Consider the following 14,463-nt stretch of genomic DNA (forward strand, 5'->3'; position numbering starts at 1 on the left):
ACAGTTACATTAATATGTTTGAACCACCAGAAAGAAAGTTGTACCCCATACTGATTTGGATCTTATTTAAAATCCTTAACAATCATAGTTTCAGAAATAGGTCTTGATATATAAGGAAGGTCAGTTAAATGTAACTATTCTTTAGTCACTGGGTTTATTATCTTCTTACAAGAGAGACAAAAGCTTGACCGAGCTGAGCAAGAATGCCTCAGGGACCTGGGAGTCTGCCTCGCGCCCCGGTTCCCTCCTAATTGCCAATGTGGTTGCGGGAAGTCTTACATTTCTGTAATTACTGGCCTAAGTGTATTTAAAGAAGCTTCATTCGGGTGGAAAATGCTTCATGGTAAATCACACTGAACCCCATAAGAAACATAATAACCGGGATTCGTACCGAGCTTTTCCTCAGATGATCTTAAAACACACCACAATACAGTTTCCTTGAGTCGCACAGTGTTCCGGTGACACACCCAGGAGGTGATGACCACCTGATCTTGCTGCTGAGGCCCAGAGAGGTTTTGTAAGTTGTCTGAGGTTGCACAGCAGGCAGAGTCAGAATGGACCCTACGGTAGCCAACCCCAGGAGCGACTCCTCTGATCTCCCACAGGGGACCTGACACCATGAAACGACCTGGTGGTCTCCTGCCATCTGCACCACGACTATGAACACTGCAAGGAGCTTCTCCCGGGCAGTGCCACAGGCGAATTAGAAAGCGGAGATCACCTCCAAATGAGAACGAGAGCCTGAGAGTTAGTGCTCAGACTCCAATACCACAGAAAAATGGGAACTGCAAGGTGAGGACTCACAAGACAGTAGCAAAGTCTGTGTCTTTACCCACAGTGCGGCTGGTCAGCTGGTCACTAACAGGCCATCTAGGAAGGAAGGCGCCCTAGAGGTGTGTGGGCCTCAGAGCTTCATGCCGGGGCTTGTTCGCCACCTTGTGGTGACTGACTGCAATGTCCCGAGTAGATCTGTCGAGGCAACAGGGACTGGGGAAAGGACCCCACTTCACTGCCCTGGCCCTGGGCTGACAGTGAGAGGTTACATCCTGTTTTCTTGGAGTTTCAAGTGGACGAAAGATTCTACCCTCCTCGTGTTCCTCTGTAGTTGAGGTTGCAGGGCAGAAAGTGCTGCGCAGTTCTCAAACCCAGATCCTTCACGGATAGGTGGGGTGCCTACAGCATTTCCTTTATTCTAAAGACACTGAGCTGTAAGAGACACTGTTAATTAAAAAGCAACTTTTTCGCCGGGGGGGCAGGGAAGAATACTATGTTAAATACTATGCATTTCAATTTTAAGACAAATGAGAATTTCAGAAATGTTGTAACATGGGAATCAATAGGTGTTAGGATGTGGCTTTCATGTGCAAAATCTCCTGGATGGGAAGGGTGGGGTCCACTCACAGTCCACCTGTTCATTCCAGCACCCATGATTCTGCACATGATCAGCCAGCTCTGGAGAGCAAGTAATGTCAAAAATTACTCCCCCGAGGAGCCAGCCTTCCAGCCACCCTGCTGAAAAGCGAAGAAAGCTCCTATATAGAAGGAAAGACCAAGATAAAACTACACATGGCTACTCATTAGGTTGGTCATTTGGTGTTTATAATTCTAAAAATGGAAATGTTTGCAATCATGGAACAAAGAACACATATATGTGTGTCGTGTGTATATATGTATGTATGTATACACATACACACATATATGTATATATACACACATACATGCATACACACACATATATCTATGTATGTATACAAAAAAATTTAAGCAAATATGTGTGTGTATATATCTTCAAATCCAGGAAATATGGAATAAAAATCTGAGTTTTCTATATCTAAATTCTTATTATAATTTCTAATAATGTTACTTTTCTATTTCTTTCTTACTTTATTTATTTTGCAATTACAGTTTACATTCAATATTATTTTGTCCTAGTTTCAGGTGTACATAGTGGTTAGACAATCATGTACTTTACGAAGTGTTCTCAATATTTCCAGTACCCACCCAGCACTGTGCATAGTTATTACAATATTATTGACCACATTCCCCACGCTGTAGTTCACATCCCCATGACTATTTGGTAACTACCAATTGGTGCTCCTTAATCCCTTCACCTTTTCACCCAGCCCCCGACACCCCTCCTCTCTGGCAACCCTCAGTCTGTTCTCTGTGTCTACGAGTCTGTTCCTGTTTTGTTTGTTCATTTATTTTGTTCTTTAGATCCCACATATATTGCAATCATACGGCATTTGTCTTTCTCTGACTGATTGATTTCACTTTGCCTAATACCCTCTAGATCCATCCATACTATAAATGGTAAGATTTCTATTCTTTACTTTTATAAATGATAAAAATGATTCAAAGATCAATAGTAGATGATAGATAAAGGCTGCATTGGATCCAGATGGTAAATGCTGATCATTTTTCCCAATATACTGAGGGTTTAAGATCTCATATGATTCCTGCGATTCCGTAAATTCTTCATTAGTTGAGAAACCGAAATGAATTAAGTGTGTCTACAAAATGAACGAGGTGTTCCTGCCCCACCCTCCCACCACCAGCTCTGCACCCGCAGCAACTCCAGCCCCTGCGGCCCTCCCCACAGTTGAAGTCCCAGGGGCTGCTGCCTTCTGGGATTGTGGGCAATGAAGGTGGGGGAGGGAATGAGGTACCATGACAGCACTTCCCTCTGGCAGCTTCTGGGGCAAGCCTTCCTGGCATTCTAATAGCCCCCAAATAGGTGACAACAGGTGGTACTCTATCTGTAAATCAGAGACCTGACCTCTGAGGTGTCCTAGGTCAGAAGTCAAGTGGAGCCTAGAGCCTAACAGACCTGCCCATTCCCCACCCGTACCATCCCCCCACTCCACTCACTCCCTACCACCCCACCACCCTACTACTCCCATCCCTTCACCCTACCCCCAGCCCACTCCCACCCCCCACCACCCTACTCTTTCACCCCCCACCCCTAACCACCTCCAGCACCCCACCACCCTATCCCACCATCCCACCACCCCCACCACACCCCCAGCTGGGTGCTGTGAACCCTCAGGGGCTCCACTCAGGGACCCACCCTGGGACCTACCCACAAGCTCTCCTTCCAGATTAAAAAAAAAGCAGAATTCAGACATTGTTTGTCCCTGAGTCACTTCCTGGGTAGTGGCTCAGAGCTTCTACCCTGTCCCAGGCCCCAAATCCTATAGGAGCAAACGTCATTTTTTCCACTGGGACCATCACAACCACTAGTTTTCTGTGCGCAACTAGATCTATTACTGACTAGCCTGACTTAGAGAGGAGGAGGGCCTTTCTCCATACGACATGAAATCTGGAGATACAAGTACAGAGGGGTTCCTCTCTCCTCCTGACATGTGAAACCAGAACAGGAGGCCCAGGCAGGCACGGGCCCTATTCATGCCCTACAGCCCACAGGCAACCACTGGGGCATGGAACTGAAAGGGTAAGAGCTCCATAAATATTTACTCACTAAATAATCTTCCCATCCCTACACTGTGAGTCTCTTAAACTTGCTTTCTTTTGTGTTTTGAATTTGCCCTCTTAAATTTCAAGCTGTCTTGCTCTAGAAGAGTATTTGCTTTCCTCTCTTTCTCCAAACAGCACCCAGCAATCCACAAGGAGAGGCCACATGCAGGCCCTGGGTTATACCTGGGAAATGCAAGCCGGTTTCAGCAGCCGAGGCTGACTAAGAAACAGGTAATTCCTGTTTATGGGCCGGCTTTGTCTGCCAGGGGTGACTAAGCGACAGAGGGAAATTCCAGCATGTGGAGGGAGGGGGCTGGGCTGGGCTGGGCTGGGAATGAGGAGAGGGCGGCTAACGGAGGCAGCCAGGCCCAAGCAGCACTCCAGAGGTAACAGGCTTCAGAAATGCCACAGATCTGGGCTGAAACACAAGCATGTACCACAGCCTTTAACTCCTTTGTGGCCAGTCAGTGTTTGTGTCTCAGCAGACATGCTGATTCACACACCTAAGAAGTGACTTATTTTCTATCAAAAACTGTTAACTCTTAAGAAATATAGTCAATCATACTGTAATAGCCACATACGGTGTCAGGTAGGTGCAAGACTTAAAGGGAGATCACTTTGTAAGTTATGTGTGTCTAACCATTAGGCTGTCCACCTTAAACTAATATATCGAATGCCAACTGTCACTGAAAAATTTTTAATTAAAAAAACTATTACGCTCGAGGGATAATTTTGCAACGTCTGTCAAAGTTGTAAATGCTCGTATTCTGGAAACCATTGATTCTACTTCCAAGACTTTCTCCTCGGATATGCCTGTATAGGTGCAGGATTTCTGAAATATTTCTTAGGGGCAAAAATGAAAACTATCTAGTTGTCTTTCAATAAAAAGCCTACTGTTAGTGCTCCTGGCAACGTGTATCTATAACACAGACACAGTATCACATACCGAATGCTATGTAGTCATTAAGAAGAGGGTGGAGCCCTGGCCGGTGTATTCAGTGGTTAGAGGGTCAGCCGTCCCACCAAAGGGTCTCAGGTTCAATTCCTCATCAGGGGCATGTCCTAGAGACCCTCACCACACCATGCATTAACCCTTAAGTTACTTGGTTGTGGGAATTTTGTGGCCCAGGAGAGGGACAGGACTGGCTGGAGCTTCAGATAGATTGGCGCTCAGGGTTCAGGCAAGAAGAGAGGCGGTTTAACAACTGATAGAGAAGAATTTCAATATCTTCACAACTAGGGTGGCCTTTCCACTGAGAACTGGCTAAAAGATCAACCCTGCTTACAGGCAGCAGTGAAAAGTTCCACTGACCAGAGTTAACAGTGAATGATGAAAAATCAGGGAAATCATGAAAAAAGCAGCGGGGATTATACCATAAAGGACCTCGAACTCCAAGACGAAGAATCTTTAGACAAAGATTAAGCAATACAGATCCACTCCGAATATTTTGTCGACACATTCAGATCACGACCGATTGGACATGGATCTGATACTGTGTGGCCTTTTTGGAGTAGAAATTTAATGTGCATGTGACAATTTCCTGTGGCTCATTAGGAAAGAGAAAATTTCTCAACTCTGAAGCAATAGTTGAAGACCTAAAAGCCACTTTGAGGAGGACTTTAATGGTTTCCAGCCTTCAGCATGAAAGATGCCTAAAGGAATATAAAAATAACTACATGTGGGCAGACAGTGGAGGAAAGCAGACAGTCAATGCCCATCTGCTAACACAGGGACTCTGGCTGCTCCGAAGATGCCATCTCAAGAGTGAGGGAATTAATGAGGGCCAGCAATTAGGACAGAGGCAACGGGAAGTGAGAGGAGGAAAGGGCTTAGAGGGATAAAACTAATGACACCCAACATCCGCAGAGGACAATTTACAAAGCGCATTTTGTTTAATCCGCACAGCAATACTGAAAGTAGTAATTAGCATTAGTATAACACCTCACCATTTAAAGAGCCCTTTTATATTTATTATCTCCTTAATTATTATCCCCATTTTACACACGAGCAAACTAAAGCTCGGAATTAGAAAATAGCTTATCTAATAAGAGAGAGGGCTGGAACTCAAACTCGGGCCTTTAGATTCCTTGCCCAGCATTCCCCTTTATGCTGCAGGGGATTCAGAGACGGTGGGGTCATTCCTGAACATTGCAGATGTGGCCTCAGTGCTCTGGGCAAGATGTGTAGGTGATCAGACAAACCTAAGGATCTATGGTTCTTATCTTCAGGAGGTAAACCTTCTAGCCCAGGACTTAAACGGAAAGAGCCTCCCCCTAAAGACTGGGTGAGCACCTTCTGATGCGGACGGCTCAGTTTCTGGAAGGATCCCATTCCTGTTTTATTGATCAAATTGGATCTGGGGCCCCTCAAAAACAGGAACCATGACTTTTTTATCTTTGCATCCTCAAACTCTAGCACAGTATCTGGTACTCAATAGATACTTATTGAATAACTTAATGAATATAAATTTAAAACTCTTAATAGAAATATCTTGAGATCCTCCCCCCAAAAAGAAAAATAACACAGAGGGTCAAACAATTCTTGGAACAAGCTTATTTAACAATGTCATGAATGTTAAATCATATAAAAGTAACCAGACACAACCTCTACTCTGAAATCATCCTATCTGTTGAATCCCATAAACATCCATTGGGTCTTACTGTGTGCAAATAGCTATCAATGACACAAAGGTAAATAAGACAGATCCATAATGTCAAGGAACTCACATGCTGTCAGAAAAGATGAAACATCTATTAACATACCTTTCATAAATAGCAAAATATTAACCCCCACCCCCCAAAAAAAGAAATGTTTACAAAATATTACAGGAGGGTAAAGGATGGTGGTGGAGATCAGGGAAGCTTTACGAAGGAGGAGCTTCATTGAAGAAGCCATAGAATTTCATCAGAAGGAACTGTATTAACGGTGTTTCAAACACAGAAAGCTTGAGCAATGGCAAAGAGATAGGAAAGTAGAGAAGATGTTTTGGTGATAATCAGTGATTCCATTTGGTTAGAGCATAAAGTATATAAAGAAAAGTGGCAATGACACTTGAACCCTCGGCCCTAAGCTATCAGTGTCACATACCCGTTTCACTTCAGACAGTACAACCCGCTTTTCGTACTTGAATTCCACTCTTCCTCCTCTCCTCGTCATTGAGGTGGGTGACCCCCCCCCCCCGACCCCCGCCTCATAGCTTCCTGGCCACCTTCACGTCCACTCTGCTTAAGCTGGAATCAGTCTGACGCCCAGAGCCATGCTTGGAGTTTGCTATCATTCATCAGGCCTCTATCTATAAAATATTAAACTCACGGAAAGACTGCATTATACCAATAAAGTCTTACATCCCCAGCTCTCTCCATTCTTCTTCTCTGCTTAACTTGTTCTTGGATTTCACAGAGACCCTGCGCCCACCCACCTTCCACGCCCTTGCCCCTTCCTTTTGGTCCTGTACTCAATGCTCCAGCAACTGGAGCCTTTTCTCACCCACACCACACACACTGCCTTATCCTTCTGATAGCCCCATCCAGCGAAACCCTGACCCCAAATCTATTCCCCAACCCTCTCTCTTAGGTCCAGTGACTAAACCTCTAAGCCCACCTGGAGAAAGCCATGCAGCCACACAGTCACACAACCGTGTGGTTAGGGTCACTGCAAAATTATAGCTTCCTGAGCTTCTACACCACTCAGCCTGTCTGAGTCAGCTCCCCTTTCTGTTTCCCTCTGTGACCGTTGCAGACCTCCTCAAGCCTCCTATTCCAGTCCTGTGGCGACAGTCACAGCTGTCTTCATCTCCTGCTTCAGGCAGGCGAATGAGGGAGGGTGCTGCTCTGCGGCCCTCCCAAACCTAAGGCTGCCTGCAGCCTCGCTCACGGTGCTGTCCTCCAGCTCTGCGGAATAATTCCACCCGCCCAAGCTCCCCGGGACCCTGCTCCATCAGGCCTACCCTTCAACCTGCACACCTGCCTTCTCATTCTGACAACTCCTTCTCTGCAGCCTGTAAACCTACACAAGCCTCTCCGTGTGCCTTTTCTTTTTTTTTAATCTTTTCATTGATTTTGAGAGAGAGAGGAAGGGAGAGGGGTAGAGAGAGAGAAACATGAGAGAAACCTCACTGATGGGCTGCCTCCTGCACGCCCCCCACTGGGGATGGAGCCTGCAACCTGGGCATGTGCCCTTCTGGGGCAGCCCTTCACTCATCTGCATCTTGTTTCAGTCTCTCGCTATCAGTTTACCAACACCCCCCTCCCTCCCCGCTCATCCTCAGCTCCTTGCCTGCTTCACTCCTTCCGTTTGACACATTGTTTACCCACCTTGCCCAAGCTCCCTTTTCCTGCCCTCTTTCCTGAACTCTCCCTCCTCTGGCTGAAACCCTAACAGGGGAACGACCCATTTCTGCGCGACCCTGGGGAGTGGCCACCACAGGCAGGCGCTCGGTGCAAGGAAGGAAGGGCTCACTCCTAACCTGGTCCCTAGCCTGGCTCTGGACAAGTCATATTTATTTTTTGATCCTCACTGGAGGATATATTTTTTCCATTGCTTTTCAGAGAGAGTGGGGTGGGGGGATGTGAGAGAGACACAGGGACTGGTTACCTCCCGCAGGCGGGGGAGTCGAGGCTGCAACCAAATGGGACCCGGGCTGATGCTCTAACCACTAGGCAAGCCGGCCAGGGCCAAGTCACAGGTACTTGATTCAGCTCTTTTCTTCGGTTTCACTCAAGCTACCTCGTGAGGCAGAGAAGTCACTAAAGGCAGAAGTGTCTCCTGGGTGGGGTTTGGGGTTTGTTGAACTGCCGTCAGTCTAGAGAGAAGTTTAAGACCCAGGGGCTCCCCTTGGCACCAGTCACCGCTCCATCCACCAGCTTCAGTGCGAAGCACACCCAGCCGGGGAGCCAGGGGACCTCCACTCCCCCACGGCGGGCCACACCCCGTGCTGCGCCGCGGCGAACGGTACCTCCCGCGTCTCCAACCTGCGCGAGCGGAACGGGCTCCTGCTAGGAAAAGACCCGCCCAGGCTAAGGCCCGACCGCCCCTAGACGGCCGGGGAAGCTTATTCACAACGGCCCGGAATCGCCAGTGCTCACGGGGCGGGGGGCCGCTTAAGGCTCCTTCGTGGGGGTTTCGCGTGAGCGACAAGCGAAGCCGCGCGCGGGGTGGACAAGCCCAGACCTGCGCGGCGGGGGCGCGGGGCAGGGGCGGGGGCGCGGGGCAGGGGCGGGGCGCGGGGCAGGGGCGGGGCGCGAGTCCCTGCGGGGGCGGAGCGGAGGAGGGGCGTGGCCGGGCCCGGGAGGGGTGTGGCCGGGCCCGGGAGGGGCGGGGCCATGTGGGGCGTGGCCGGGGCCCCGCGGGGACCGGAGCCCCTGCCCGCCCGCCGCCCAGAGCCCGCCGCGCCGCTCCCCGCTCGCAGCCTCCGCGCCTCGCTCCGCGCCGACATGGTAAGCCCGACTCTCCCTGTCTCCCTCTGCAGTCAGAAGAAAAAGCCGCAGCATGCTGCCCGCCAGGCTTGATCTCTGGCTGTTAGGGGGCCGTGGCGGGAAGCAGAGCAGGAAAAATCAATCCGTGGGAGGGAACTGAGAAGAGAGGACCTTCTCCCTGGAGTCACAGCCCGGGGCGGCCGCGGGAGATTCTCTGTTTCCCGGGCGGAGATGAGGGGTTGGCGCTGGGGGCGCTGCGGGGGCCGCCCCCGGTCCCACCCGGCGGGGAGGGGGAGGGGGCGGGGGTCCTGCTTGTGCTGCGGGCCCCGCGCCACCCGGGTCCCCGAGGCCAGGAGACAGGTCACGGGCAGGGGTGGAGGTCTGTGCGCGGCACCGGCTACGCCCATGGACCAGAAAAGGCACATTTCAGAACTGTGGTCTGAGCCCTGGGAAAATGGAAGTTTCAGTAACTGCAGGCAAAAGGCCAGGACACAGAGACGGAAGCAAGCCCGTCCCAGGAACAGCCTCAGCCAAGAATGTGGAAGGAGCCCAGCCCAGCTAAGCCCCTCCTTTCCTTTCCTTTCCCCACCACCTTTTTAGACACTCACTGCACCACCTGGATGGCTCCTGCCACCCCCACCTTGAATTCTCCACCTTTTCAGTTAAGCCACCTCCAAAATCTACCTCCTCTTTGGTGAAAGGAGTCAGCAAACCTCCACCCAGGGACCAAATGGGGTTTCTGTTCCCTCCCCAAGCTACCAATGGATTTTGCATTTTTAAGTGGCTCAAAGGAAATCAGAGGAAGAATACTACTTTGTGACACATGAAAATTACATGAAAATCACACTTCAGCATCTACAAGTCAAGTTTTATTGGCACAGGCGGCCACACCCATTCATTTACCAGTTGTCTGGTTGCTGGTCCGCTACAAACGCAGAGTGACTAGTAGTCATTGTGGACCACAGAGCCCTAAATTATTTATCATCTGGCCATTTACCAAACACATTTGCCAACCACTGCTATAGTGTGGCAATCTGTCTCCCCACCTAGCTAGTCTTTTCCTCTTCTCCTTTCCATGCAAAAGGTACAGTCAAAGTCACATGGAAACTTGGAAAGGCAGAGCCAACACCAGTAGGCGGTGAAACCTGGCGTGACTGCCCTGGAGGAGGAAGGTGGATGACACCATGGGTCCTTGGAAGGAAAGGGGGGGGTCTTGGTTAAGAATGAGAACTGTTTTTCTTTCCTCAAATGCTGAGTGTTTAGTATGCATTTTTTAAATTCTTTCACTCTCATGGTTCCTACCAAATACAACTCTGAGGATGCAGTGAGGTTTGTGGAGCCCTGGCCTCCAGGCAGGCGATCCCCTGTCTCCTCACCTTCAGCCACTGCCCCACCTGGGGCAGAGCTTTCCAATCTCTGGGCCTCTCTCCTTGGGAACCATCCCCAAAGATCCCTCCAGCTATACAAATTCGGCAATTCCATTTCAGTAATTTGATAATTGTGTTTCTTTTGCTCTGGAAAATTACCTCTGGGGTTTTAGTTTTCTCTATGTGGCTGATAGCAAGTTTTCAAAAGGACAAAAATAGTCTGAATTACTACAGCCAAGAATGATTGTTAAGAAGGAAAAACTAAAGCAGAAGGCCACTTTGAATCTGGAAAGCAAAGCAAGCTGAATCCCACAAGGAAACGGGGCAGAGGGAGCTTCTGTAGGTCTATTAAAAGATCACAAATCCCTTGCTCCTTAATATGGAACCTTCTACCCTGTCTGGTAGGCCCTCTTAGCCGCTCTTGTTCCTGTCATCTGATACACTAGTAAGACAGTGAGATTTTAGTCCTGATAAGAAAAGCTGTTGTGCAAACACATCTGTTTCTAGGCTGTGCTGTTTTGTTTCTCCCCCAAACCCTGAACCTACCAACACTTTTCTCTCCTTAAGAAAGAAGCTGCAACAGTGTGACTGTTGGGAAGGAACCCACCTCTGGAAGGGTTCTTTAGAATCACCTTTGGAAGGGCTTTATAGAACCTCCAAGACGAAGTGGGTAGCAGGCACCCGGGTAGGCTGGCAAAGCACCTAGAGAGACTGAGAGGCGAGAAAAAAAGCCTACAGAAAGCAGGAAAGGAGGCCTCCCCCCGCGCAGCCTCGAGGCTCTGATCAGTCCGTAGCACGTTAATTACGGGGCCTGACAGCCTCTGGCTCTGGGCTCCAGGAAGTACATCTCAGGAAAAGTCACCCTCCAGACGTAGATCATGGTTAATGCCCCAGACAAAGCTTTAGAGGAAGGGTGTGGCCCGCAAGTTTTGCAGAAAGTGTGCAGTTGCAGTTGCTGCCCTTCTCCACCAGGGGGAGCCCCGCCGTTCTTCACTTGGGGCCGCGTGCCCGCTGGAAGGCTGGGCACCCCCAGCAGGAGAATTTACTTGCAGACCTCGCCCAGGGGAAGCGGAGCCCAGCGCAGGGTTTCCACCCCCTGCTCCTGGTGCAGCCACGGGAACTGCGCGAGCCGCCACCCGAGAGCCCCCATCTCAACCCTCCTGGTGTGAAGTAACCGGAGACGCCCCCCAGCCGTTCCTGTGGGAATTCGTGGCATCTGGAAGGAGCAGGGGCGAGGGCTGGGGGCTGCAGGAAGGGACCTGGAGGCGAGATTCTAGGGGTGGTCTCCGTGGCCATTCCCTTCTCATGCCTCCATTTTCTCCGGTGTTAAATACATGGTTGCTGCCCACCCGGAATGAATGGCTCAGTTGGCTGAGCGTCACCCTGGGCACCAGAAAGTTGCCATTTCCATTCCCTGTCAGGGCACATGCCTGGGTTTTGGGTTCAGTCCTCAGTCGGGGCATGTATAGAAGGCAACCGATTGATGTTTCTCTCTCACATTGATGTCTCTTTCTTCCTCTCTCTAAACATGTCCTCAGGTGAAGATTAAAAATAATAATAATAAAAATACATGATTTCTAACTTTCAAATATGAAAGCTGCTTTTGAACATCAAAAAAAATCCTCAGATCTCCCACCCCATACACAATAATAGCTATGCTTTTCATTTTCTTCTAAAAAATGCCTGAGTCCCAGGAATTCAGTATTGCTTTAGAAATAACCGCCATTTCATTCATCACAGTAGTCTCCATACACTCTTGGAAAACAGGAAATTTTTAAATCTGTAGACAATGCTTGGGTATGCACATGGATGTGTGGATGTATAGTTATACATATATTTACCCACATGTCCTAGAAATATCAGTGGACCCTGTCACCCTTCCTCTCATCTTGGCAGTCAACTGCTTTCAGACTTACCCATGTGCTCCATGCTTACTCTCACTGCATTTCACCTGGAATAAACATGATGCGATGTGGGAGGGAAGCTCACAAAATGTGACTTTCTATGCTTGTCTTAGGGCTCTTAGCCCCCTTAAAAAAAAAAAAAGTCTTTTAGGAAACTCCTTTGATCCAAAATGAAGAGACGGGATTCTCTGGGAGTGTTCTCTAACTTCAGTCCTTGATATGTTGCCCTTGTCTGAGCCCTGAATTTTTTTTTTTCTCCAAAGGCAAAAATGTCCAGCCCCACAGAGACCGAGCGGTGCATCGAGTCTCTGATTGCTGTTTTCCAGAGGTACGCTGGGAAGGACAGGAACGCCAGCACCCTCTCCAAGACTGAGTTCCTAACCTTCATGAATACAGAACTGGCCGCCTTCACTAAGGTACTGGGCCCAGCCCTCCCCCGCCAAGCTACCCAGAGCATGAAACAGACTGGCAGAGTGGCCAGGAACGGAGGGCCAGCAGCTAACCTGCCCCCACTCTCCCACCTCCTTTACATTCACTGGGGGGGGGGGGGGTCCACGGAGCAGCCTGGCCCAGCGCCTAGGCCTCAGAGTGAGCTCTGAGTGACTAGTAAAGGATCCTTTTGCCTTCTTTTCTTTGAATAAGATGCATTTTAAAGATCAAAGTTATCAAATTACCTGACATAGGGAAACTTCCTTACCATTGAAGAAAAAGAGCTTGCAAAATGGTAAATGGCCTAATAGAAGGGTTTTCTAATTTTATTCCTCTATACCTAAGCCTCTAGGGCAGTGCTGTCCAAGAGAACCTTCTGCAGTGACAGAAAAAAACAGCCTATATGTGCAGTGTCTGATATGGTAGCCACTGGCCACATGGCCTACTGACTTCTAAGTGACTTAATGTAAGCAGCCAGGCATGACCGGTGACTTGGGCGAGTGGAGGGCAAGGCTTATAGACAGGGCCTCATCCTGCTTTCACTTCAAGTCTCTCTGCTTTTGTGTAAGTTATATGTTGGTGTTGCGACAGAACCATCTCTAAGTGACTCACTTGGAAAAAGTGTTCCACTGTTTTTATAAAATTTGAATAACCCCTGATTGTCACATAAGGTACCCTGGACTAGGAGCCAGAAAACCTGGGTTCAAGTCTCAGGTCTTCCCCCTTAAGCAAGTCACTTTGCCTCTGTTTCTGCATCTGGGTAGTGGGAATACTAGAACCCCTACTCTTGTAAGAATAAAATGTGGCAACATGTTTGAAAGCATTTTAGAAAGTACAACATAAAGATACTACCATTATTATTATTATTAATATCATTGCTATTATTACCTTTGCAGAACCAGAAGGACCCCGCAGTCCTTGACCGCATGATGAAGAGATTGGACACCAACTCTGATGGGCAGCTAGACTTCCAAGAATTTCTTAATCTTATTGGTGGCCTGGCGGTAGCTTGCCATGACTCCTTTAGCCGTTCCCAGAAGTACGTCTGAGGGGCCCGTGGAGCTGGCCTTCAGACCCGGCCCCTTCCCAATCATCATCATCTTTTCACAGACCACACACACCCTGAGCCCAGAGTTCCTACCACCCCATGCAGGCCTCTCCTGCTGGTAGTAATAAAACATATTTTTTAAAACACACACTGGAGAGTCGGTAAATTCTTGTAAGGGAGGGAGAAGTGTGGGAGGAATGTAAGTTGGCTTGATGGAAGCAGTTACTGGAAGCTGCACAGTAAATAAAAATGCATCTTGGGTATGTACATCATCATGGCTAATGATGCAGAGGGAGCCATCTCCAAATTACTCAGACTGATGGAGAGACGTTACGAGGTTTGTTGCAAATTAACGGGGGCTGGGGGGAGGGCAGTCTTCTGAGGAGATGACATCTGTGCTGAGAGCCAAAGGATAAGAGGGAGCAAACATTTAGAAAGGTGGAAGGGGGCATTTCAAGAGGAGGAACAGCAAGGGCAAGGTCCTCAGGTGAGGAGTGGGATGCGGGAAAAATGGGAAGGAGGCTAGTGTCCAGGCCTTCATGTTTGGCTGTGCGCTGGTATCAACATTAGTTTTAATTTTCTAAGCCCTCCAGCAAAGCTACAGGGAAAGAGCCTAGAAAGAAAGTTAGAGGCAGGCCCAGGGTTAAAGAAAACAGATTAGAGAAGGAGAGAAGCATGTTTAGAAGATTAACATTCATCCCTAAACAGAAAGAAATATCCAGATGCTAGAAGCCAAAAGGGAACTCCTAGCTGTGACAGTACGTGGGAGTTGAGGCCATGTGACCCTGGACTGAGGTGGAAAACAGGAACTGAGCTCTTAGCT

The 14,463-nt window shown here is 48.8% G+C and overlaps 1 protein-coding gene across 1 annotated transcript; it reads left to right on the forward strand.

The window, feature by feature from the left end:
* Positions 1-8,869: 8,869 nt before the first annotated feature.
* S100A11 (S100 calcium binding protein A11) lies at positions 8,870-13,788 on the forward strand. The gene is made up of 3 exons (XM_016217619.2): positions 8,870-8,913; positions 12,427-12,579; positions 13,489-13,788. Exons 1-3 carry the CDS (start codon positions 8,911-8,913, stop codon positions 13,639-13,641), a joined length of 309 nt encoding a protein of 102 aa, XP_016073105.1. The 5' UTR covers positions 8,870-8,910; the 3' UTR covers positions 13,642-13,788.
* The last annotated feature ends 675 nt before the right edge of the window (positions 13,789-14,463 follow it).

The sequence above is a fragment of the Miniopterus natalensis genome, chromosome 19 (genome assembly GCF_054644295.1).
Source record: "Miniopterus natalensis isolate mMinNat1 chromosome 19, mMinNat1.hap1, whole genome shotgun sequence".
NCBI lineage: Eukaryota > Metazoa > Chordata > Mammalia > Chiroptera > Miniopteridae > Miniopterus > Miniopterus natalensis.